Source organism: Balaenoptera physalus (assembly GCF_965194825.1).
Source record: "Balaenoptera physalus genome assembly, chromosome: 18".
In the NCBI taxonomy this organism is placed as follows: domain Eukaryota; kingdom Metazoa; phylum Chordata; class Mammalia; order Artiodactyla; family Balaenopteridae; genus Balaenoptera; species Balaenoptera physalus.
Window position 1 is genome coordinate 75709119 of NC_138899.1, and position 27557 is coordinate 75736675.

General features: G+C 43.1%; 2 protein-coding genes and 1 pseudogene across 12 annotated transcripts in view; 2 read left to right on the plus strand and 1 right to left on the minus strand.

Annotated features, from left to right (window-relative positions):
- Window positions 1–14047, minus strand: part of MTUS2 (microtubule associated scaffold protein 2) — a 505324-nt gene extending 491277 nt beyond the window's left edge. For 7 of the 10 annotated variants that reach the window (XM_082435504.1, XM_082435497.1, XM_082435494.1 and 4 more), the window contains exon 1: window positions 1–135. The gene's annotated coding sequence lies outside the window, so the exon portion shown is untranslated. Of the gene's footprint in view, window positions 136–13734 lie in introns of those variants that run through there. The other 3 variants (XM_082435506.1, XM_082435500.1, XM_082435507.1) reach the window with 3 other exon arrangements.
- Window positions 25–27557, plus strand: LOC309647849 (uncharacterized protein; the record flags this gene model as incomplete). The annotated part of the gene is made up of 2 exons (XM_082435745.1): window positions 25–771; window positions 23603–27557. 2 exons carry the CDS (start codon window positions 25–27, stop codon window positions 23705–23707), a joined length of 852 nt encoding a protein of 283 aa, XP_082291871.1. The 3' UTR covers window positions 23708–27557.
- LOC309647561 (bolA-like protein 2 pseudogene) lies at window positions 13778–16741 on the plus strand (annotated as a pseudogene). Its single transcript has 2 exons — window positions 13778–13817; window positions 13943–16741. The product of its transcript is annotated as a bolA-like protein 2 pseudogene (transcript).

Consider the following 27557-nt stretch of genomic DNA (forward strand, 5'->3'; position numbering starts at 1 on the left):
CTGGGTGGGAAAGAGCCAAGGAAGATGTCCAAGAAGCCAGCACTGCCCTTCAACAGACTCTCATCCCGGACCGGCTTCCCACACGCCTCCTCCGCCTCCTCCGCCTCCAGCTCGAGTTTTCTATTTGGCCACAGGTCTGGCTCCTCCGAGGAGGTCCGCAAAGCGGGGGCGACAAACTTGCCGGGAGAAGCCGGCAGAGGTGGCGCAGGCGGAGGGGGCAGGGACGCCCCCGCGCGCGGAGCCGGCTCCCCAGCCGGTCCCCGCCGCCCGCCCACGCCCGCTCGCGCCCCGCGCTCACCTCGCGCCGGCACCGCCCAGGCCGCCGCCCCCGCTCCGAGCGCGCGGCGGCCGCGGTGCCGACGGCCGGGGACCCGCCGACCGGACGCCGAGGCGCCCCCCGGCCGCAGCGGCCGCTCCTCCGGCCGCCTCGCCCGGACAAAGAGAAGCGGCGGCACGGGCGGCGGCGAAGCCCGGGCCTCCGAGAGCGCCGCGCAGCCCGCGCGCCTCGCCGGCGAGGTGCGGGCGGCGCTGACAGCGGCCGGGCGGCGAGCGGGCCCGCGCGAGAGGGCGGCGCGGGGCGGAGAGGCGCGCACCCTCTCCCGGCCTCCCCGAGACGCACACGCCGGGACCCGAGTCCCGCGCCCCGCAGCCGTGCCGGGGAGCCGCAGCGCCCTCTGCCGGCCGCGGGGCCGCCGTGCGCGCGCCGTCCCGCTCCGGCTCCGGCGGTGGGATTCCTGGTGCACGAGGAGCCCAAAGATGACCTGTGGAAAGGTTTGCGGAAAAGGCAGACGTTTCTTTCTAGAACCAGGTTTATTTCTGTGTTTAATAAGCACCAAATGTGCCTAACACCGGTCGAGGAGTTCTAGAGGACCTCTTAGGAATAAGTATATTAATTTATGTCTCAAAGAAGTGCTCCCGGCTTCCCTAAGCAGTGCACGTGGAAGGTAAGCGAGATCAGAAAACTTCCGCTGCCTCCGATTCAAATGTCAATGGAATAAGCTTTTGCCGTTATAAAAATGAAATGTGGGTGCTGGTCCTCGCACTATTTAGGTGGGTTTTTTTTAAGGGCGGTGGGGAGGTCTGTTTCCAAAGTACCATGTTAAGCAATATTTTACAGCAGTTAATTTTTGAAACATTGCTGGACTACTTAATGAAGGGAAATCACACCACTGTCTTTTAAAAATATTCTAACAGCTCTCCCTTCTCCTCTGGAAGAATCTAGGGCAGATTTCAAGCTTTTCCTGTCACTTTCAGCTGTTAATAAACAGTCTGATCCTCTGGTATTAAAAAGTCCAGTCCAATCCAAGTCAAAACTTCCATCTCATTCCACCTAAGCCTACCCCACTCCCCTCTCGCCACCCAGCAGCTCCCAGCAGGACCCAAGCTCAGAGGCCTGCATGGGGAAGGGAGAGGCCTTTTCCTGCCTTGTTCTACATCCCGGGCTAACTCTGTGCAGACTGGCTCATCCAGAATGGCACGGTGGGGAGCCTGCCCACCTGGTCCTGGCTTCCGAGTCAGCTTCTCCACTGGTGGTGCATCTCTGCAGGGGTCACGTGCCCAGGCAGGCAGATCCAGGCGCCTTGCGCCCTGTCCATCCAGGTCACGGCCACAGCAGCAGGCCCTCCTCGTTCCCCAGTCACAGGTAGCTCTGACCAGCCTCGCTCTTCAAAGCTTGTCTCGTAGGAGTTAGGAGTCTCTGGGTTCATGTATGTCCCCAAACTCCGGGTGATCCATGCCAAGCTCTCCAAGTAGTTCTCCAGAAGCCTTTATTTGGATGAAGGGGCTGGTCCTGCCCCCTCTCCCTCACAGCACCCTGTAATTCTTGCTACCTGCCTCCTCCCTGATCACTCTCTCCTCTGCCTAAACCCTTACTCATCAAATCCTACAAAGATGGCCCAATGCCTCTATTTAAAATGTGAAGACACCTCTCTCTGTGGTGGCCATGACGTGTTCTTCTCAAATCTCGAGAGGATAACTGATGGCCTCCAGCCGTCACATCTTTGGATCCACCACGGTGCTCACACCCAGGTCACACATCCCCCCAGCTGTTCCCTGCCCATGGCTGAGCACGGTGGCAGCACTGGGGCTGGGCCATTTCGCAGGACCCATTTACTGGGAAGCCTTTGTTCTGAAAATTCCCATTGTCCTGACAAGACCTTCTCAGAACTGGCCCCAGCCTGTAAATGTGCAATATCTGGTCATTTTTATTCAATCTGACAACATCCATCTTTTCATCTGTAAATATACCTCATTTAATTACTTAATAATTATTATGTAATTATATCCATTATTTGTATAATTGAACCTACTTCTGCCATATAATTGTGAGCTTTCTACTGGTCCTGCTTTTTTTTGGATCTTTTCTGCCTCCCTTAGATGACTGAGGGAAATTTTCCATTGTTTTATATTTCCTGTTACAGAAATTATACATTCTGTATTTTCTTCCAGTAATTATTCTTAAACTTCTAACATGTATAGGTAACTGGAAAGTCTAATTTTTTATATCTCTGTGCTTCTCCTGAACAATAAAGGACTTTTGAGCACTTAAACTTCAATTGTCCCCTGCCCGTCTTACATGACATCATGCAAAATTCTATTTGATTTTTTTCCTCTGCAAATTAGACAGTGTTATTATTATTTTATAGTTAATGTTTGCTTCCATTCCTTCTTGAATCTCAGATCTTCCTTCTGGAATCAATATCCTTCTTTCTGGAATACATCATCAAAAATTCCTTTGTGAATGCTTTTTGGTGATAAACACTCTCCAGTTTGGTTTCCTAAAGATGTCCTGATTTCACTTCCATCTTTGCATGATAGTTACCCAGGTCTACAGTTCTAGGTTAACAATTACGTTCTCTTTGGGCTTCTGTCGCTGCTGCTGTGACGTCAGCTGCCAGTTTTAGTTGTTACCCCTTCAGGAGCGACCCATCTCCTCTGTCTGCTTTTACCATCTTCTCATCGTCTTTGTTGTTTTGCAGTTTGCTTCTCTACGTCTAGGTGTGGATTTCATTTTATTTCTCTTTTTTGTGGTTTATTGTGCTTCCTGCATCTAAGAATTCTTGTCTTTTACCAATTTTAGAAAATTCTCCAGCACTATCTTCTAATATTGATTTCCCCCATTCTATCCTTCTGAATTCCAATCAAATGCATATTATACTTTCTTATTCTATCCTATGTGTCTCAGTCTGTTTCGCTTATTTTCCATTTCTTGTTCTCTCTCTCTCTCTCTCTCTCTCTGTCTCTCTCTCTCCTGCCAGGTCTTTTTGAAGGACCTTTTATGGAATGCATCTCAGAAATGTCCTTCAGAGATGAAAGGGAGAATCTCTTTATCCACTAACTTCCATTTCTTGTTGGTCAATGGTGGTGCCATAAGGCGTAACTCACCCACCCTTCCAGAGCATGCAGGTGTGAGCGATGAGGAGTTCCCACAGGTACTCCATGCTATGACATCAGATGTTTCTTCAGGGAAGAGAACAAGAGATCCCCAGGACAGAATGAAAGTGAGGTTCTGTCTGGTTCTACCGAAGAGAAGCTGGTCTAAGCCTCTTGAAATCGGTTGCTGCAGCAGCGGCTGGAGCAAATGGTGGGACCAGGGGGATTTACAGAGGTCCACAAGCAGCGGCCAGCACAGATACTGACTGCATGTTTTACTGCAGTTTTAAGTGTCTGAGTCAGAAATTACTGTTTTCTTAGAATGACCAGTCCTCCCATATATCTGGAAAGAGAATAATCACACTGGTCTCTGTGCATGTGCCTGTGGAGTGGACTGGAGAAATCTCACGATATGAAGAGAAAAGCACCGAGTGTGTCAGAAATCAGAAGGTATGACGTTGGCCGTGTAATCTAAGCAGCTCACTGAGCTTCTGTGAGCCCTGGTTTCTCCATCTATAAGGGGGGATAATAACAAATGCATTACTTACCTTATAGGACAGGAATCAAAGTGGTAACAAATATAAAAGCATTTTATAAGCTGCAAGATGCCCTAATAATATAATTTATGATAATTGTAAACATTAAGGCTTATTTTGGTGTCCTGGCTACTCTCTGCACCCCAGGCCCCAAGCTAAAACTATACCAAGTTCTGGGCTTTTGGTAAGAAAAAAATCGATGTGAGATAAATGCTTGAGAGAAGGAAAGAAAACAATAAAGCAGCTACGATGGCAGTTTTTAAAATGAAGCAGATATGTTGCAGTGGTATGCTTGGTCACCTAAAATGTAACTAGGGGCAGGGATGTGGAAAAACTGGACCCTTGTGCACTATTGCTGGGGATGTAAAATGGGGCAGCTGCTATAGAAAACATATGGCAGTTCCTCAAAAAAAACAATAGAATTACAATATGATTTATCAACTGTACTTCTAGATATATACCCAAAGAATTGAAAGCAGAGACTCAAAGAGATATCTGTACACCCCTGTTCATAGGAACAGTATTCACAATAGCAAAAAGGTGGCAACAACCCAAGTATCCACTGACAGATAAATGGATAAACAAAGTGTGGTATGTACATATAATGGTATGTTATTCAGCTTTAAAAAGAAAGGAAATTCTGATAAATGTAACAACATGGATACACACTGCTATATATAAAATAGATGATCAACAAGGACCTACTGTATAGCACAGGGAACTCTACCCAATATTCTGTAATAACCTATCTGGGAAAAGAATCTGAAAAAGAATATATATATATATAACTGAATCACTTTGCTGAACACCTGAGACTAACACAACATTGTTAATCAACTATACTCCAAAATAAAATAAAAATTAAATTTAAAAAATTGCAACAACATGGATGAACCCTGAGGACAATATGCTAAGTGAAATAAGCCAGACACAAAAGGACAAATATTATAAGAGTCCACTTATATGAGGTACGTAGAGCAGTCAAATTCATCAAGACAGAAAGTAGAGTGGTGGTTGGGATTTCCCTGGTGGCACAGTGGTTAAGAATCCGCCTGCCAGGGCAGGGGACACGGGTTCAAGCCCTGGTCCAGGAAGATCCCACATGCCGCAGAGCAACTAAGCCCGTGCACCGCAACTACTGAGCATGCGCTCTAGAGCCCGCGAGCCACAACTACTGAGCCCGCGAGCCACAACTACTGAGCCCACGTGCCACAACTACTGAAGCCCACGCACCTAGAGCCCATGCCCCACAACAAGAGAAGCCACCGCAATGAGAAGCCCATGCACCACAACAAAGAGTAGCCCCTGCTCGCTGCAACTACAGAAAGCCCACGCGCAGCAACAAAGACCCAATGCAGCCAGAATAAATAAATAAAATTAATTAATTAAAAAAAAAAAAAAGAAAGTTGAATGGCGGTTGCCAGGGGCTGGAGGAGGGGGGGCGGTGAGAAGTTATTGTTTAACGGGGACAGAGTTTCAGTTTTGCAAGATGGAAAGAGCTCTGGAGACGGATGGTGGTGACGGCTCCACAACGATGGGAATATATGCCTCGGAACTGTACACTTAAAATGGTTAAGATGGCACATTTTATGTTATGTATATTTTACCACAATTTTTAGCACATGTAACCAACAATCAAAATAATATAGGGGGGGCTTCCCTGGTGGCGCAGTGGTTGAGAATCTGCCTGCCAATGCAGGGGACACTGGTTCGAGCCCTGGCCTGGGAAGATCCCGCATGCCGCGGAACAACTAGGCCCGTGAGCCACAACTACTGAGCCTGAGCGTCTGGAGCCTCTGCTCCGCAACAAGAGAGGCCGCGATAGTGAGAGGCCCGCGCACCGTGATGAAGAGTGGCCCCCACTCGCCGCAACTGGAGAAAGCCCTCACATAGAAACGAAGACCCAACACAGCCAAAAATAAAAATAATAAAAAAAAATAATAAAAAAAATAATATAGGAAGCAAAGGATGGTTTTCATAACAACTACAGCCTCTGCCTCAAGGATCAGTGGGCTCCTCCCTGCCTCCTTCCTGGGCCAGGTGACCCAAGACTGCCAGGCTCTGGGGCCTGTCCTGTGTAAGGCTCGGGTGGCGCGTGTGGACATTCCCCATCCAGTGACAGGGAGCCACACCTCCCCAGTCTGAACACTGCCCGGCTTCCAGGCGAGTGGACCACACAAAGCCCGAAAGCACGTTTCTCCTAAGCCCTGGGCCCCGCACAGGAGGCTCCGGAATCCCAGCTACTCCTAATGCCTCTACTGTGGCTCTGGGCCCACCAACCTGGCTTCGGGGAGAACGGAAAGCCTTTCACTCAGAGCAGGGAAAGCAGAGCTGGAAGACGAGAGGACCAAAGGCAGACTTCTCAGGCTTCTGACGGTGTCACTGGGAGCTGGACTTAACTGTCCGTCTTTCCTTCCTCAACATGTTCATTGAACACTGGCTTCAGCTATTAAATACTGTCAGCACCACCTCCAATGTAGATTACATGGTTGGTTCCTGTTCTTGAAACCTGGCTCTAATGTCCAAGAGTTTAAAGATCTTTTTTTCTCCTTAAGTTTGATTACGGTTTAGAGTACTGTAGTTAATAGCCTAAAAGACCCTGGCACAAACTGGGTTGACTGGTTTTTGCCTCAAATATGCACACTGTCTTTCCCTGTTTGCCCTGAAGGTCAGTCTTTCCTCCAATTTGAGGCTGCTCAAATGATACAAGTGGTACAAAAATCATAATTTCTGTCCCTAGACCTAAGATAAATTCCCCCAGGCAATTATATTTGACGTGGCTGAAACATCGGTAGAATAAGAATGGCTGCAATCCTCTTGGTGCTACTTGAATTGTAATGCATTTTGACTCTCTTGACAATGTGACGTTAATTTACGGCTATAACTAAAATACTGCATATTGAAAGACATGTTCTTTGCTTCCCTTTGCTTATTTTGTGTACTTACAGTGAAATAAGCTTCAGTTATTATGGCAAAGCCTATTGGAAAATGTATACATAGATTTTAACACAATCTATAGCCTACAAAGAATCTTTTTCAGGAAATCTGATATAGTCAAACCAGTTTTCCTAACATCCCAGATTCCCTAATTGTTACTTTATGCTATAGTGTCTAAAAACCAAATCACAGAAGACGTTGCAAGAAGCTTTTCTTAGGAGAATGGAAATCGCCTAGCATTTTACCTAGGATCTCAGAAAATCATTTCTCTGGAGAGCAGTGAATACTGACCAAAAAAATCAGACATGGTTATAAAATTTGCACGATACTGGTACACAAAGTACTTATGTTCCTCCAGGCCGCCCATATCTTGACCAGTTTGCTCCAAGAAAGGTCTTTTCCTCTTTCACCAGGTGTTCATTCCTCCACAGGTGCTTACTGGGCACCTGCTTCACCCCAGCGCAGTGTGAGGGCCCGGCTGACACGGTCCCTCCTCTCAGGGAATTTACCTTCTGCGTAATGACAGCTGGAGCGAGACTGCGGAAGAAATAAATGGGACGACGTGATGGAAACTTGGAGGGGTGGGTCTCCACTTTGGACATGAGAGTGTCCTCCACTGGTACTGTGTACGCCTGGCTGTGCCTCTGGTTGCAGGGCTCAGTGGGAAGGAAAGTGACAAAGTGCCCAGGTAGGAAAGAACTTCTAACTACATCTTTGTGTTCATAACCTTTTTTCTAATTTTAACAACTAATTTTGAGGTGTTTTTTTTTTTAATTTCAGGGGTTTTTTTAGCTTTTATTTTCCAAAAATTGAATGATTGGGTTAGAGAATATTAACTAATGACTACATATATATATAACAAATTATATATGTGTGTATGTGTATATATTGTATACAGGTGTCTGTACATACTTATATCAAATATTTGTGTAGCATATATATATCATATATGCCACACAACATATATATGTACACATAGAGAGAGAGATCCAAATAAAAAGGCTGCACCAATTTATACTCCTATCATGAATGTACAAGAAAAGCTATTTCACATTTCTTTTAATCTCCTTTAAAATGCTTGCAAATTTGATAAATATAAATAGTATCCAAGTTCTTTCCTTCTTCTTTATCATATTTTTAAATATAATATTGGAAAATACAGAAGAATATATGTGACATGTGCATATGTTACAGAACAAAATAACACAGGTGAACCCATAACTCAGCCAATAACTTGCATCCATCCTGAATAACTCCTCTATCCTCTTGCCTCTTCCTCACTCCATCCCCAGGAGAACCTGTATCCTGTATTTTATGCCCATTATTCTCTTATCTTTCTTTTAAAATAATTTTATCATATATGTATATTATAACTGAATAATGTATTAGTGAACTTGGTTTTTTAGCCTTATAAAACTGATACCATACCTAATGGGGTTCTGCAACTTGCTAGTTCACTCAACATTATGTTTCTAAGATTCATCTATGTTATGGCACATAATTTAAGTTCATTTGTGTTTCACTGCTATATAATATCCACCATTTTCCTGTTGGGTTGTTTTCAGTTTTTTTTTTAATTATAAATCCATATGAACATCTCATAAAAATCATCTTGTGTATCAAAAAGCATTCAAGATAATGCTAAATAGTTTTGCAATGTACCCATGGAAACATCAGCTGTACCAATGTACATTTCCACCAGCAATATATACCATTTGTCCTCATTCTCTCCAACACTTGACATGGTCAGACTTCTTCGCTGGTGGCAAGCAATTGTTGTGGCTATAAAATAACATCTTACTGTGGCCTGACTTGATATTGCCCTGATTACTAATGAAATAGAACGAGTCTTCTCATGGTCATGTGCCATACGTATCTCCTCTTCTGTGAAACACCAGTCCACCTCTTCTGCACATTTTTTCATTTCTATTTAGTGATTTATCTTATAGATTTATAGAAGTTCATAGCATATTCTGGATTCTAATTCTTTGTTGATTGTATATATTACAAATATGTTCTCCCAGTGAATGACTTAATTTACATTTACATTATGGTATTTTTTGAAGAAGTCTTAATTTTAAAATAGTCAAGGGACTTCCCTGGTGGCACAGGGCTACAAAGTTATGTCTTTTTTTTTAAAAAACAGTAGCCTTGAAAATAGTCACAGCTCTGAGATGGCTTTTTTTTTTTTTTTTTTTGGCTATGTTGGGTCTAAGTTTCTGTGCAAGGGCTTTCTCTAGTTGCGGCAAGCGGGGGCCACTCTTCATCGCGGCGCGCGGGCCTCTCCCTATCGCGGCCTCTCATTGCGGAGCACAGGCTCCAGACGCGCAGGCTCAGTAGTTGTGGCTCATGGGCCTAGTTGCTCCGCGGCATGTGGGATCTTCCCAGACCAGGGCTCGAACCCGTGTCCCCTGCATTGGCAGGCAGATTCTCAACCACTGTGCCACCAGGGAAGCCCAAGTTATAAGGCTTTATATCAGCTAGAGCAAGTTCATCTACCTTATGCTTTTTGACTCTTTAGAACGAACCTGTCAATTTTAATGAAGGTTCCATTCAGATTTTCTTTGGAATTTGGAGAGAATAAACAACTTCATGATGCTGAGTATTGCTTTCCAACAACATGAATATTATTCCATTTGCTTGGGTGTTCTTTAATGTCCTCCAATAAGACCTTATGATATTCTGCATATACATCTTGCACATCTTTTGTTAAAAGTATTCCTAGTGTAGCAGGTTGCCCATTGTCTCCAAAAATCCATCCCTCCCTTCCTGGGCACACAGCCACCCAAAGAGATTCTACTCACCCCAGGAGTGATGGTACAGCCTCCAGGTAGCGCCTACTGACAGAATCACTGCTTTCCCTGGACTCAGCTTTTCCTCACCTTGTGCTGACCACAACACTGATGTGCAAGTGGCCCAGTTCTGATGATTCAGATGAGTACAGTACTCTCGGGAATGACCTAGCAGCAAAGTGAAAGGAACCTAGGTCTCTGGATGACCTGTTGAAGCAGAGCTGTCTGCCAGCCTAGACCAACCACACTAGAAACTTCTCTTTTATTTAAGCCATGCTATTCAGGGGTATTCGTTAGATTGTGCTATCTTTTTTACACACTGTTAGATTCTGTTTAGTAATGTTTCATCTGGAATTTTTATATCTACGCTTAAGAGTGAGATTGAACTGCAGTTTTCCTTTATTCTTGTGTTCTTTCCTTGTTTTGATGCCCTAAAGTGCATTAAGAGTATTTCCACTCTTTCAGTCCTCTGGAGGAATTTACATAAGATGAAATAATTTGTTTCTAGAAAATTTAGTTGAACTCATCCGTAAAACCATCTGGATTTCATGTAGTTATTGTTGGGAAGAATTTTTACTGTGAGTGATTTCATTTTAACACTTTCTTTATAAATAAGTAATGAGTGCTACCTCAATGCAGTTTTAATTTCCGTTTTATATTACTAATAGAGTTGCTCATCTTTCCATATGTCTATTAATTGTGGGTTTCCTATTTTGTGGGTTGCCAGTTTATTTCTTTTTCCCATTGTGATCATTTAGATTAATTCAGCTTCCGCTCCCAGTGTGGATGGAGTACCATTCTCCACCCCAATGATGTTGGGCTTGGCCATATGACTTGCTTTGGCCAGTAGAACAACAGCAGACATGACACAAGCAAAAGGCTTTAATTATGCTTGCTCAGACTGGTGTATCTCTTGCACTAGTGCTGTCACCATGACAACCAGCCCTGGGTAATCACTGGCCTTAGAGTGATGAGCACATTTGGAACAGACCTGTACCCAAACTGCATCCTGGAGCCAAGCCCACCAAACTTGGAGCCTGAAGAAGCAGAGTCACCCAGCTCAGTACAATCTAAGTCAGCCAAATAGCAGGCTTGTGTGAGAATAAATGCTGTTGTTAAAAGCCAGTGAGTTTTAAGGGGACTTGTTATTGCAGTAATATTGTAATAATAGCTGACTAACACATCTATTTATCTATCAGGGTGTTAGAGAATTCCTTATCATTTTTTGTAATTATTAGCTTATATAATTTTAATATATAACTTAAATTAATATTCACATAATTTATATAATTATTAGTTTATTGCTGTAACTATCCCCCCCACACTAGAGTTTGTCTTGTATTTTGATGGTGTTTCTTAATTTTACACATAGGGGAATTTTACTCATTTTTAGTTAAGTTTGTACATTTTTTTCCCCTGTTGCTCTTCTACTCCTTTTGAAACTAAACAGTCTTTCCCAATTCTGAGATTTAATAAATAATCAATTCCATTTTCTGTTTTACAAAACTTTAAAAGTGTGTAATTCCCTAATCTATCTGGAATAAGAGAGGTGTATTAATCATTCCTAGATCCTCTTATTTTTTTTCCTGAGTTCAGTGTGATATATCTGGGATCCCTAAAAATTAATCCCCATTCTAATTGGAAAAGTGTTTAAATTGAAAACTCATTAAGATTATATAATAGTCACCCTTTTAGCTAACAGCTTTGTTTTTGCTTTAAATTTTTAATTAAATTGGCATACCAATTTAACTATCCCAATTACTTTGTGTTTAACCAAGCTGAAATTACACTTTCATTTGCTGTCCAATTCCTCTAGAGAATTCAAATTCACCACAATCTTCTAGTAACCCACAGCTCTGTACCTTATTAACCAAAATAATTCAATTGCTCACAAAATTTTTTACTATTCCTAGATTATCTTACAATCCTCTTATCTATACAAGTTGGAATTGAAGGAGGCATATTGCACTGTTAGAAGGACTACAAAAACGCTGTGTGAATAGCATCACTGTATTGAAGGTATCCTGCTGTGAGTGAAGGTGTGTCCCTCGGTGGAGCCTTCCCGGATTCTCTAAGGGGAATTTGCTGCTGTTCTCCCTGTGGTCCCGTAGCACAGTGTGTGTGGGACTTGCATTGCAACGTACTTTTGTTTACATGTTGGTTCACCCCATTTGACTGTGAGTCCCCCATTGGCAGTTACTCATTTCTAGTTGTCTAGCACCCGTCTTGGTACTTGGCTCATAGAAGATGCTCAGTACCTACTGGTTGATTGATCAACTGATTGGAAGGTTGCACTGGGTGATAGTAAAGTGATGGTGGGCAGCCTATTTGGGTAGCTTCCTTTCTCTTTCGTTTCTATGAGACCACGACCAATACATAATTCATTTAAACTCTTATACCAGGTCATTCTTTTATATCTCCCACTCTAGGTAGTTATTGGAGTGCCCAAACACCACACAGGAGATAGGAAAGTGGGGATTAAAAAATCCTCCCCAGTCTCTATAACTAAGTTATTCTAGCACCATGATATACTGGAAGGAGCACTGAACTAGGGGTGGGGAGACTTAGGGTCCAAGTCCAGCTCTTCCCCTTAATACCCAGCTTAGAACAAGTCACTTCATTCCCCGGGGCTGCAATTTTGCCATCTGCAAATTGAAATGTGCCACTGCATTGCACAATCTGTTAGGTCCTTAGGACTTCAGTTCTGTACAGAACTACTCAGGATGAGAGTCATTCATCAGACAGCCACACTGCATAGTGGAAGGACATGGGGCTTTGGAGTCAGGTGGTTGGGGCATTGTATCCAAACTGTCAGTTACTAGATTAACAGCCTTGGGCAAGTTATTTAGCTTCACTGATGCTCAGTTTTCTGTGGGACGTATAATACCTCTCTTGCAAAGCTGATGTGAAATTTAAATGAGATAAGGCAGATGAAGCCTGTGGCACCATGCTTAGACTGCAGTAGAGTCTAGACAGGAACCTCAGTTGTGTTCGTCACACCCCTGTCCTTGCACACAGAGGAAGCTCATCTTTCACCTTTCACTGATGCTCACATACACTGCACACACACACACACACACACGGTGGAATAGTTAAAGACAGCAGAAGTCCAGTTTTAATGACTTTTTTCCCATGGTTCTGGTACCATCATTGCCAAAAAGAGAGGCTATCTTACAGGCAGTGATTTAATGGTTAAATGTTAAATTCTTGATGTCTTACAATCATTAAATAAATATTCCCTAGGTAATTCCCCCTATGTCCAATAAAATGAAAAATCACCAGATATATGGAACTTGGAAACTGGAGTTATTAGGTTCTTTAAATCCTGGACAAAGATACCATTAAAGTGTGGGTCCCTTCCAATAACTTTTTAATTATAAAGAATATTTCATACACAGTAAGCAATATTACAAGATGGCACAATAAAACAGTATTACCAACAGTTCCAAATGTTATGTTTCTGCTGTACTTTACATCTTAGGTCTGGATACTAAGGTTTGTGATTGCTTGTTTTGAAACAAAACCCATCTACCTACAAGGCAATTCACTTTGGAATCGGTTACTCAAAGTTGCAGCAGGCTTCAAAGCCCAGAGGGAGAACATTGATGATTCAACTATCCCCTCAAATTGGGTTTTGAAATTCGTGATTTGGGAGCGCTCTCTTCACTGACTTTGAGGGAGCGCTAACACCTGGTCTGCCCAGCAGAGGGCAACAGGACCCGAGGAAAAGCAGCAAGAGTATCAGCCAGGCTTTAAACTCAGGCTCCCCAGGAGGGGCCACCCAAGGCCAGGGCCAAGGAAGATGACACTCTTCCCGGCCACGAGGAGCACCAGGGCCAGTGCGGAATGGAAAGATGGGTGCCTTGTCCAAAAGCACCTCAAGTCCACTCCCCTGGACTGCTCTTGCCCGGAGACTGTGGGGACGCCCCCCTCCATTCACGCACAGCTCTTTAGATGTCACCTTCTCAAGGAGGCCCTCCCCAGCTAAAACAGCATCCCGTTCCCCCTCTAAGTGGGACCTGACCCTGGAACCAGCTTTATTTTTCCTCCGAGCACTTACCGCCAACACCTGATGTATTACATTAGTCTGCACTTACTAGAATGTCCAGGGGAGCAGGAATTTTCTGAAGTTTTCGGTCCATGACTGTATCCCCAGCTTCTGGAACGGTGCCCAGAATGTGTAAACACTGGACTGTTGAAATGAGGATATGTCTTGACAACCACTGATGAGACAAAAGTAAAAACCAAAGAATATCAGTGCGGCAGGGGTCCGAGTTGCAGTTTGTCCCCGCTTGGGGGCCACAGTGGAACTCAGCGCCCAGTACCTCCAGGGAGAAGCTGCAGGGAGACCTGGAGATGGAGCACGTGGAAGTGGGGGACACGACTCCCAGCTGTTGCGCGTCCAGCCTCCGCGTCCTTGTGGTGTCGGCCAAGTTCAAGGGGAAGCCGCTGCTTCAGAGACACCAGCTTGTGAACACTTGCCCAGCAGAAGAGCTCCTGCACGTCCATGCCTTTGAGCAGAAAACCCTGACCCCAGAGCAGTGGGCCCGTGAGCAGCAGAAATAAGGGACCCAGACCTGCACACCTATTAAATTATGGATCAGGGCCCAAAAAAAAAAAAAGAGCAAAATAAAACAAAACAAAACCAAAGAATAACCAGGGCAAGGCCTGCAGGGCATACCTGTCAGATCAGCAGATGGGATGGGAAAGACTATCCCTTTACCTGCATGCAGATTTGCTCTGAAAGCAGAACGCCGACTGTGCATAGAACCATCGTATTTTCCCATCACCCAATCTGTGATTCTTTTACAACATCCTTGGAGAGTGACTGCTTCACTCCTTTTACAGGTGAAATAAATAAAGCCCAGAGAAGTACAGAATCTTACACAAGATTCCAAAGTCACACAACTCCCGTGGCAGAGCCAAATCAAGAAGACCACAACTCAAGCAAGACTGACGTTTATCCTCCTGCTCTTTCCGAGATCGTGCTGTTCCAAACATGGGGTCTGCAGTCTGACCTTTTCATTCTATCCCAGGGTCAGGAAGATAAACTTAGTGGCCCAGCGCCTTGGGAATTGATTCAGCTTGTTTGCAGAGACCAGTCAGCTTTGCCTTGGATTCTGTTCATGGTCAACGTATCAATAATTCTTTTTTTCAAAATAAATTTATTTATGTTTATTTATTTATTATTTTTGGCTGTGTTGGGTCTTCGTTGCTGTGCGCGGGCTTCCTCTAGTTGCGGCGAGCGGGGTCTACTCTTCGTTGCGATGCGTGGGCTTCTCATTGCGGTGGCTTCTCTTGTTGTGGAGCACGGGCTCCAGAGCGCGTGGGCTTCAGTAGATGCAGCGGGTGGGCTCAGCAGTTGTGGCCCGTGGGCTCTTGAGCGCAGGCTCAGTAGTTGTGGCTTACGGGCTTAGTTGCTCTGCGGCATGTGGGATCTTCCCAGACCAGGGCTCCAACCTGTGTCCCCTGCATTGGCAGGTGGATTCTTAACCACTGCGCCACCAGGGAAGCCCAATAATTCTTTATTAATAAGCCCCAGCATATGACATTTCTGAGCAATTGCATATTGAATGTCAAGGGAAAAGATAGGGGAGTGCATTGTGTGTTGTGAAATATTGCAATAGACAGGCATATTACAAGTTATGTGATTCTAAGTGTTGCTTCATAAATGATCCTTGATCTCTGGCCCCTGTGGAGTTCATTATCTGGCCCTGAGCTGGCACTTATTCCAGCCCATATACTGTAGCTACCTAGCCACAACTATGTTGCACACGAGGCTTTCCTTTGTGGTGAACTTTAATATTCAGCTGGAGAAAAGACACTATTATTCCTTTAATTGTGTTTTTCTAATTAAATTGCAAATTGTAATTGTTTCTTCCTCTTGAAAGATCTTCGACTTCATCATTGAGTTCCTATGCTCACATATCATCTTAACTATTTTTAAGACATTGGCATGACTAAATAACCAAATAGACCTTGCCCCATAGATAACTTTTGGATAAATATAAAATTTTCTCTTTGACAATAATCTTCTCACCACATGACTCTCTAACAGTGTCTGATGTATAATTATTACAAAAGGGACAAGAATAATACATCAGTGTAAATAAACAAAATGACATGTATTGTACCCATATCTATGAACCACTATATTTCTCCTTTCCTGATCTTTAAAATGGAAGAAGTTCCATTTGACTCTGCTCTACTTAAAGGAAGATTATGAAGATTAATTGAACACTCTTGGAAAAAACAAAAATATTATAGAATAAATTTTGGCGAGCAAAGTTACCAAGTTAATAATAAATTTTTTTACAACATAGCTATCTCATAACAGTTTGACAAAGATGATGAGATTTGTAGAGCACAGAATTTTAAAACTGGAAGAGATTCCAAAGGTGATCTGGCTCAAATTCCTTTTACAGAGGAATAAACAAAAATGCAGAAATAGCAAATTTGAGACACTCTGTTTTAAAGTTTTCCTTTGATAGACTAAGATTATATAATAAGTTATGTTTAGAGAGGGAATGAAACTTCCTATTAACCCTAGAATACAGCACAATAGTGAGACACTAGCATCTCTTTGAGGGGCTCTGGGGCTCTATTTACAGCCGCTTCTTTATTCTTCATAGATCAGGCTTCCCGGATCCTTCACGATCCTGCTAAATTTTAAATTGTCAGTGTCCTTCTCAAAATGACTAAACTTAGATCCTCAATCCTATTCTCACCATTATAGGGAACTGTGGGGTTGGTACCACCTTGAAACCCAGATGGATCTAATTAATGCAAACCAAAAGCACGTCCATTTTTGGAACACCCGCCTAAGCTAAAACCGCTACCTAGGCTTCTCCTATGAAACTGCTTTTATCTGGGGCACAGCTGTTCTTTTTGTCTGCTCGGGAGCCATCTCTCCTGCTTCTGCAACAGCACCCCACGTTTGCTTTGGGGAGCTACCACTCTAACCATCTGAGAGAATCTTGGAGGGACTGTCAATACAGGTGGCCTGCCCTCCCCTGCCCAAGAGGTGGGTATGTGAGTCAAGGTAGACCAACCAGCTGCCCTCTCTCCAGGCAAAGATCTTGACTCAGAAGGAGCTATGAAGAAGAAGGGGGCGGGGGAGGGGAAGGGGAAGGAGATGGAGGGGAAGGGGAGGGGGAGAGGGAGAGGGAGGAGGAGGAGAAAGCAGGACCTGACTGGTTTGAGTGGGTGCGCTGAAAAGATACTGTCCGTCTGTCAGTCACTTCTAGTTTCCTAGATCCTCAAAGTTATTCTGGTTTGGGAGCTTCCAGATCTTGATTCTTCAGCCTTTCCTTCGATTCTGTGAGTACCCCCTGCATCTTTTGTTAAAACAAAGTCAGTTTCTGTTGCTATTAACCAAAATCTCTACCTGGTACACCTGGCCTCCAGGCTATTTTCCGGTTTCTTTCCTTGTGTGTTTTCTGCCCCTCATCCTCTTCTATCAGAGATGGAAGCTTGTCTGCCCTGTTCATTGCTGGGTCTCCAGAACCGAGAATTATGTCTGTAACATGGGAAACTCTCAAGAAATATATGTTGGATAAGTGACTGATAGACAATTCCCTAAATAATCCAGTTGTCAAATCTGAGTACCTTGGGATGATAAACTGAAAAAAAAAAAAGTTTTGTTGTTGTTTTCGTTTTTGTTTTTAATTTTTTGGCCGAGTGGCACGTGGGATCTTATTTCTGTGACAGGTATCAAACCCGCACCCGCTGCAGTGGAAGCGCAGAGTCTTAACCGCTGAACCGCTAGGGAATCCCCAAGGGTTTTTGGTTTTGGTTTTTTCAGTGCCCACCCCCCTCCCTCTCTGTACTGTTCCTTCCAAACCATTCCTCGTCCACCCTCACCCAACACCATCTGCAGTCCCTTTGTAGCAACTAATCCCACGGAGAGATTTGCAGGAGTGATTTCCACTGGTGTCTCACTAAAAAATAATGAGAAGTGTTTTTCTCACCCTCCTCTCAGAAAGCAATCGTGGCTTTGAGTCTTGGAAACTTGCATTTATTCTTGACCCAGAGAAGAAAGAACAGGTCTTTTAAGTGCCCTAAGGTTTGCGAAAGAGGGGGCGTGACCCTTCCAGCCCCAGGAAGACTTGGATCCTCTAAAGAGAGGGTCTCAAAACACTGCCCCCTGGCATCTCCAAGGCCCTTTCAGTGGATACAAGAGGTCAAAACTATTTTCAAAATAATATGATTTTATTTGCCTTTTTCCCTTTCATTCTCTCACCGGTGTACCTGGAGTTGTACCTAATGTGTGACATCACAACAGATTGGATGCGGAAGCAGATATGAGAATCCAGCTGTCTTCTATCAAGCCAGATATTAAAGTGATTTACAAAAATGTAAAACAAAACAACACCATTCTTCTCATTAATATTTTTTTGCATTGGAAAATGTCTAAAGTTGACCTTGAGGACAGTTGCATCTGGCCCTAACTTTTTTGCTACAGGAAGAAACAATAATTTGGAGACAAAACAAAACATTTACCTTCAGGAAAAGAATTCTTTTCATTCGTGTCTTCCTCCAAAAAGTCATACAATTTATGACTAGGTTACCCTGTTTGCCTTGTTGCTGTTTTGTTTTGCTTTGGTCACTTTTCCTCCCTTCTGAGCCTCCCCAGTCTTTTAATCCAGCTTACTCTGGGACAGAATGAATCACTGAAACACAGGTGTCAGGCCACCAGACAGCAGCCCTAGTCAACGACTGCCCCCGAAGCGTGACAACTTATTAATCAGTAGGGTTATCAGTACATTTTACCTTCAAGAATCTAAAATATCACTGCCCGTCCATTTCATGGCTGGTGGAGACTCCCTGGTATCTGCTTAAGTTCTTCAGATAAGAGCTGTTTATGGGCAGGGCCCCAAGCTAATGCAGCCCCACGAGCCGCCACAAGGCCTTGTGAAGTACCTGGCACACAGAGGCATTCAGTAAATGTGGAGTAAATATAGTTGGATTGGACTGCAAAACCCTTGGCCCTGCCAATCCAGGAATAACCAGAGAGACCTGATGAGGTGTGACATATCGCCAAGTCAACCAAGCAACCCCAGCTGGTACCCCAACTTCTGCTGGCCCTCCTCATGGACCCCCAGTCAATGCCTTTGCCTATGGGAGCCCCACAACTGCCCTGCCCTACCTTCCTCCCTCCGACCAGACCGTGAGGAGATAGGAGGCCAGAGAGTGGATGGGAGTACCCAGAGAGGCCTCCACCAACATTGACACAGCTCATCCTGGCCTATTTGTATCCAGAACTGAATAGTCCTGCAGTGATTGTCTATCACTTATAAATGTTAATGTGTACATAACCACTTTACCAAAAAAAAAAAAAATCAACTAAAATGTTTCAAATTCTGATCAATATTGAAACTTGAATTTTTAGAGTTATAATCAGTGAGTTATACTCTAAACTATTGAGTGTGCTCACTTTTATTGAATATAATCTATATACTTGTCACATTAATGGTTACGTGGAGTTTTTTTATACTGATGTACTATTGTTTGCTTAACATTTGCTGTGCATTGGTTACTTGGGTCACTCCAATTTTGCACTACCATGAATTGTGCTATGATAAACATATTTGTGCAAATTGCCTTTTTTTGTGTCTTTTAGTATTCCTTAGACTCTATTTCCACAGGCTATACTCCTAGTAATAAGATTACCAGGGCAAAAGAATGAATGGATACACACACACATAGGTATCGCCATGTTGCTTTACAGAAAGATGACAACAAATCATTGGTTTCAATTTGGCAACAATTTTTCAGGCAAGAGTTTTTAAAATCTTACTTTAAGAAGGTTGAGGTCTTAGAATTTAAGGATTGGAACGGAAGACTCTTTAGAGGTCATTTTGGCCAGCTCCCCAGTGAGTGCAAAGATGCTCTCGTCATCACAATTCGTTTTGTCACAATCTGTCATGATAGGTAGTGGTTGAAGTATAAGAAGAAAATCCAGCCTCACACAAATATGTAATTGTAATAGGATGAGTATTTCAATAATCTTTTAAAATGTGTTGGTATTTTCTTTGATACAACACCAAAACACAATAAATGGCTAGTTGCAATGTAAATAGAATTTGAAACTGTATCAGTTGAAATGTTCATACTCTGTTACATTAAATTCACTGGTCTATCTTGCACTTCAAATGACACTTTTACTCAGGCATGATTTTATAGCATCATGCATTGGTCAGTTGAAAATTTTTGGATCACTAGTAATAGGGATATTTCAAATGTAGACACATTTATTGTATAATCAAAAATCACACTGGCCCAGGACCAAACGGCTTCGCTGGAGAATTCTACCAAACATTTAAAGAAGAATTAACACCTAACATCTCAGACTCTTGCAAAAAGTTGAAAAGGAGAGAACACTTCCTAACTAATTTTACAAGGCCAGCAATACCTTGATAATAAAATCAGATAAAGATACTATAGCAAAAGAAAACTACAGATTAATATCTCTGAAAAATATGCAAAAATCCTCAACAAAATACTAACAAGGCAACTTCAACAACACTTTTAAAAGATTATACACCATGATCAGGTGGGATTTATTCCTGGAATACAAGGATAGTAAAATCAGTCACTGTAATGCACCACGTTAACAGGATGAAGGACAAAAACCACACAATCATCTCAATTGATACAGAAAGTGTTTGACAAAATTCAATTCACTTTCATGATAAAAACACTCAACACACTAGAAAGAGAAAATTACCTCAACATAATAAAGGCCACATGTGAAAATCCTACAGGTAATGTCATACTCAGTAGTGGAAAACTGAAAGCTTTTGCTCTAAGATCAGGAAGAAGACAAGGATGTCTACCCTTTCCACTTCATCTAAACTAGAAAGGAAGAAGTAAAATCATCTCTGTTTGCAGATGACATGATCTTATTTGTAGGAAACCTTAAAGATTACACACACATACACCTGTTGAAACTAATAAACACATTAAGCAAAGTAGCAGGATACAAAATTGACATGCAAAAATCAGTTGCATTTCTATACACTAACAATTCTAAACACTTCTATGCACTAATGAACAACTTGAAAATGAAATTAAGAAAACAATCCTATTTACAATAGCATCAAAAATAATGAAATATTTAGGAATAAATTTAACCAAGGAGGCAAAAGACTTGTACACTGAAAACAAAATACTGGAAGAAATTTTAAAAGACATAAATAAATGGAAAGACATCTCATGTTAATGGATTGGATGATTTAATATTGCTAAAACGTCTGTACTACCCAAAGCAATCTAGATTCAATGTAATCCCTATCAAAGTCAAAATCCTTATGAAGTGGCATTTTTTGCAGAAATAGGATAAACCATCCTAAAATTCATATGGAATCTCAAAGAATCCCAAATAGCCAAAACAATCTTGAGAAAGAAAAACAAAGCTACAGGCCTTACATGTCCTGATTTCAAAACATATTACAAAACTACAGTAATCAAAATAGTATGGTACTGACATAAAGACAGACATATAGACCAACAGGATAGACTAGAAAACCCAGAAATAAATCCTCAGATATATCATCTTTGACAACAGGGAAAGGATAGTCTCTTCAACAAATGGTGTTGGGGAAACTGGACAACCACACACACACACACACACACACACACACACACACACACACACACACATACAAAGTTGGATCCTTACACTATGAACAAAAATTAACTCAAAATTGATTAAAAAGCTAAATATAAGGCCTGAAACTATAACACTCCTAGAGTAAAACATAGGGGAGGGGCTTCCCTGGTGGCGCAGTGGTTGAGAATCTGCCTGCTAATGCAGGGGACGCAGGTTCGAGCCCTGGTCTGGGAAGATCCCACATGCCGTGGAGCAACTAGGCCCGTGGGCCAGAACTACTGAGCCTGCGTGTCTGGAGCCTGTGCTCCGCAGCAAGAGAGGCCACGATACTGAGAGGCCCACGCACCGCGATGAAGAGTGGCCCCTGCTTGCCACAACTAGAGAAAGCCCTCGCACAGAAACGAAGACCTAACACAGCCAAAAATAAATAAAATAAAAAACATTATCTCTTAAAAAAAAAAAAATAGGGGAAAAGCTTCATAACATTGTACTTGGCAAGGATTTCTTGGATATAAAACAAAGAGCAAAAATAGATAAATGGGACTACATCAAACTTTAAAACTTCTGTGTATTTTTTTAATTAAAAATATTAATTGAAGTACAGTTGACTTATAATGTTATATTAGTTTCAGGTGTACAGTACAGTGATTCATATATATAGATATATAGATATATACTCTTTTTCAAATTCTTTTCCATTCTAGATTATTACAAGATATTGAATATAGTTCCCTGTGTAAAACTCCTCTGTGTTAAGGGAAACAATATGAAATATTCTGGTATTCAAATACCCAGGATTGAATAACAATAATTTGACAGTTAATCATTCTTTAAGTAAAATTGTTGTACTGTGGTGGGGGGGCGCGGGGAGTGGCTAGTTGAGCTCACATCTCAAACAACTGAATGAGCACTTTTCCTTACACACGTAACCATCATACAGCAGAAGTACTTTAAATGTGCTTCCATTTCATAACAGAGAATATTGAAAAGACAGGTACTCAAGGGCTGACATTTAATAAACCTAATTTTTCTGCTTCCGTAAGGACATTCTTATATTTTTTAAGATTTTTTTTTTTGATGTGGACCATTTTTAAAGTCTTTATTGAATTTGTTACAATATTGCTTCTGTTTTATGTTTTGGTTTTTTGGCCACAAGGCATGTGGGATCTTATCTCCCCCACCAGGGATTGAGTCTGCACCCCCTGCATTGGAAGGCGAAGTCTTAACCACTGGACTGCCAGGGAAGTCCTTAAGGACATTCTTAAGTGAAACAGGGAGCACATGGTGGTGAGGAGCACAATGGCTACTGGTGTGGATTGGTACCACTGCTGCACTTCAGAGACTGAGCTGGTCAATCACTGCTGATCTACAATCGAATAGCCACAGCCCTTCCCAGTTTACAAAGTCAATATTTCTGTTATTCCCATTTAATGCTGACAATACCACTTATCGTTATCTGCCATTTACAGACCAGAAACTGAGGGATAAGAGCTTGAGAAACTTCCCCAAAGTCTTCAAGTTGTCAACTGGCAGTGCCAGCTCTTCTGACATAAAATCCCATGCTGTTTTCACTAGGAAACACCACCTCTCACCACCACCCGTCATTGACTTGACCCCCAGAGCCATACCCGGTACCAAGCCATGAGGTAAACGAGTCTGTCTCAGGGTCTCCTCACTTCTTTGTCCCCCTTTCTTGACGCTGTGGGTGCTCAACCATCCAGAGGTCTACCCTGTCCCCACCCATCCTCATGCCCCTCTCCTGCATCCTCTTTGTGTCTGCCTCCATCAAAACAGTATTAGTACCTGACATTTGTTCTGTGCATTTGAGTTTTATGAGGCATTTCCCCATGCATCATCTCCTTTGGATTTTGATCTTCAAACTACTTTGTGAAATAGTTTTTCATTCTCCCGTTCTGCAAAGAAAATGAGGCTCTATGAGGTGGGAATTTGCCCAAGTTCACATAGCTCACCTTTCTTATGCTTCCTTTTCTTAAGATCTTTCCAACCTCTAATAGATTTATTTATAAGGAGGTTTACATGATGGATAGCTTCTTTACATGTTCCTTCCAAGAACTATTAGCTTTATGAAAGGAAGTTTAAAAAAAAAAAAACACTTGTATCTATGAAATGACTCCCTAACCTTGAGACTCTTAAACGTCATCATTGTTTGTGCCTCTCCAGGAGAACGACTACATGTAGAACTGAAACTGGGCCATGGAGAAACAGAAATGACCATAATTTTGCAAGTGAGGGTGTAATGGGTATACATTTTTGCAAATTGTAGTAAGTAAATATAACTATTTACATTGGGAAGTGATAGTATCATCCACTGTGTTCCTTTCCTCTCACAGGACATCTCAACAAGGCACGCACCCTCCTCTGAAGCCACAAACCACGAAAACAATATAACAGTTGTGTTCAGATTGGATACACACAAGAGTATTAGCAGAAGTTAGTTGAATAGCATTTAATGATCGTGTTCTTTTAACAGCCACAGACCATTCTGTAGGATAACTAAATGCCCAATTAGAGTAAACCACAAAGAGTTAAAAGGAAAAAGCACAGGAGCCTAAACCTGGGAAGCCCTGCTTTGAGGTTCTTTTGCAAGAGTATGGCAAGGGGAAGGGAGTACTTTAAACTGAGGAAACAGGAAGTACCTGGATAAAAAGTTTATTTCATTTCCTGGGAGGGTGGTCTTTCCAGAAGTGCTCTTCCAGGAAACCAGGCCTTTCCCACCTAGGTGTTCAGGTTTCCTGAGAAGAAATAGATAACATCCCCCTGTCACAGTGTGGAGGATCAGCTAGTCAGTAAAAAGCTGCAGAAATCTGAGTTTGCCCCACTCGATGTGATCAGCTGGAAGGAAGAAGACTTTGAAGAAAGGGCAGGGGAGAGAAGTGGTGTCTGAGGAAGAGGCTGCAGTGCAGACTAGCCTTCTGGAGAAGTAAGCAGAGCTCGGAAGGAGAAGCAGAGGTAAGGGGCAGGTAGCTGAGGGTGTTTATTCACGGATGTGCGAGATGGGGCTCCATCCCCTGGGAAAAGCCTAACTGGGCACCGCACCCACTGCAGAGATGATGCAGAGGATGGTACCTCGGGGCGGAGGGGAGAACATCAGTTAACACACTGAGCCCTGTGCAACTGAGACCTTCAAGTAAGCCATTCTCAGATAATTCCCTTCTGTCCGCAGCTCCACCGGAAGGACCGTGGCTGGAATGGCCAGATTTGCATGGACCACAGTGACCCCTGGTGGAGGTGCATGCCAGCTGCCACCCACTTGGGGCCGTGGGGCTGGGCAAAGGGGGGTACACTCTGAACGAGTCGCAGGATTGTGGCTTCCTTTACACACACAATTTCTCCGTCTTCCCAAACAGCAAATTATTCAGTTACGATACGCTGGCTGCGGCTCTCCATGCGCCATGCTTCCTTCTGAAGATCACTTTCCCCCATCCCTTCATGTTCAACTAGAGCGGACTTCCCGTCGCACTCAGCCTGCTCCGCCCTTCCTTCCCCTGGATGCACAGCACTCGCATGTCCTGCTTTTTTCACATCCTCCTTCGTCAGATGCCGCTTCCCCAGCTCATCGTTCTCCTTGAAGTCCCAGCTGCCTCTTCTGTTCTGATCCGAATGAACCCAACTTCGCTGGTACTTTGTCTTCACCAGCCCCCTTCTGATGAATCCTGCCAGGTCGCCACGTGGTGTGGGGATCCCACCAAACTTTTTTAGTGACTTGATATTTGCTGAAGCTTCAAAAAGCTCTTTCAACCAAAGAGACATTGCTGGTCTTGCAAAGAGCCCTGTCCAGTCACAAGGGACGTTGAGAACGGCCAGAGTCCCCACTGATCTTTGCCAGCACGTGGCTCTGTTAGAAACCGCAGGCGCGTGAGTGCAGCCAGGCGATGGGTCAGCACTTTCCTAAAAGGGGAACATCCCCAGGAGAATGGGGAGCAAAGGCTTCCCATGCAGGAGTGCTTGTTTCTGAATGTATGTGAGACAGCATGATTCCTGAATAAACTTGGTGGTAGTATTTTGAGAGAAGTAGACGTGCCTTGAACATTTGCTTATACGTTTCTAAGAGTTAAGAGATAAAAAGAGATGCTGTTCTTCTCATCATAAATTTATTTCCATACCTATAGATATTTTTAGAGACTTTTTTGATTCAGGAACGGAGATGAATGTGGTGTTTCTTGGAAGTGTGAAGGTACAGTAAATAGCCTAATTCTGAAACATTTGGAGATTTCACAGAAGCCTTGAAATCAATGCTCTTTGAGTGATTGTAAAATAAAGTAGGAAATAGACCTGGATAAATACATAGGATAGGAAAACAAATCACTGTAGTCTAAATATGACACAGGTAATTCTTTTCAACTTCCAGTGTAAAATATACTTCAAACCAGAAAGAATGTACTGAATGAACATAAACAATCCTCATCTTAGATGTCACAGCCATGCACTTTCTGGCAAAGTATCGGGGTGTGTAGGCAAATGTCAGCATCTGGGAGACGGGTTATGAGGTGTGTTAAAGAACTAATGGAAGCCTCAAATTTATTTTGCCCCTAAAAACGTTCGTCTTTTGGAGAATTTCTGGGAAACTCCATGAGATCATTTTAAAAAATAATTCCTAGGCGTTGCCCAGTTGACAGCCAACATAAACATTGTATCCTCCGGGATCAAAGAAACTACCCCATCAAAGAAAAACTGGACAACGCCAGGAATTCGATCTTTCAAACTGTTGGATAAATGCCGCCGAAAGAAGAGGAAAGCATAGGATGTTTGGAAAGGAGGTATAGCAGAGTTTTCTTTAATGCTGAGAATTTTTAAAAGTTTTTAAAATAATAGTATAGTAGTTAAATAACAGGTATTTATTGAGCATTTTGGGTGACCCAGTGCTATTTGCTGAGACCTTTACACATACTATTTCATTTCAACCCCACCAATCTCCAATGAGGTAGGTACTATCATTATACTCCTTAGACAGCCAATGACACTGAAGCTTAAAGAGGTCATTAACTTGCCTAAGGCCACAGAGGAGTGGACGCCAGGGCCTGTACCCTCAGCCGGGCTATTTTCCTCCTTTCTGGGCTAACACTTCCTAAGCACTTGCTGTTTCCCAAGCACTCTTCCTGCAGGTATTGACTCATGTAATGCTCACAACAACAGCCAACGAAAGATACGCTAACAACAACCCCATTTTACAGGTGAGGAAACTAGGGCACAGAGAGGCTGAGGAAGCTGCCCAAGGCCACCCAGCTAGTAAGTGCCACAGTGTAACTCAGACTCAGGCAATCTGAGCCCAGAAGCCAAAATCTTCATCACTTTCTAGTACTACCTCTCATGTAGAATTAAAAAAAAATTTTTTTCCATCTGACATATTTGGTTTCTGAGTTGCAGCCTAAACAATTAGGCCCGCCATTCAAAACATCAGGGAGAACTAATATTTTCTTTATTGGCATTAATTTCAAACCCCGGAAGGACTGGAGAAAATCATGACAAGGAATGCCCACGGATGACTCAGTGTTTCATTATCAGCTACTGGCCATGTCAGCAGAGGTGAGATATGGCGAGTGGAAGATTTGGGGGAGGTTTCGGTTGCCAAGTCAAAGAAGTGGCGGGTCATGCCAGGAAGAAGCAAGCAGGACCTGCCGGCCAGGGCTCCAGAACTAACTACCAAATGGAGCAGAGACCGTACAGTAACCAAGTGGCCCTAGTACCTGATTCCTCCCCTCCCCCTGAAAAAGGATTACCCCCGTGCACTTGAGAGTGTAACGTGATGCTGGTTTACTACACGTGTCTTTCTTTTCACAGCTTTCATTGAAGATTGGATATATCTAAATCCCGGATAGATGTGCCCTTGAGGGGGTGCTGGAAGAATGGTCAGGAACATGCTGTACACACATTAAAGTGTTTTTTAAATAAATAAATATCTGTGAAGTCCTCACAGCGTACAAGAACTAACTTCAGCTCTTACTGTTCCTATCAGCCAGCTGTTTGAGATGAGGAAGTGATTCCTCACGGTGGTTATTAACTGTCTCCTTAAGCTTGAAAGAACTAGTCCCCTCCTTCCCAACCCCCATCCTACCACAGAAAATGAAGACAAGGGACTTCCCTGGTGGTCCAGTGGCTAAGACTCCACGATCCCAATGCAGGGGGCCCGGGTTCGATCCCTGGTCAGGGAACTAGATCCCACATGCTGCAGCTAAGAGTTCAGATGCCGCAACTAAAAGATCCCGCACAAGGCAATGAAGATCTCACGTGCTGCAACTAAGACCCAATGCAGCCAAATAAATAAATAAATATTTTTTTAAAAAAGAA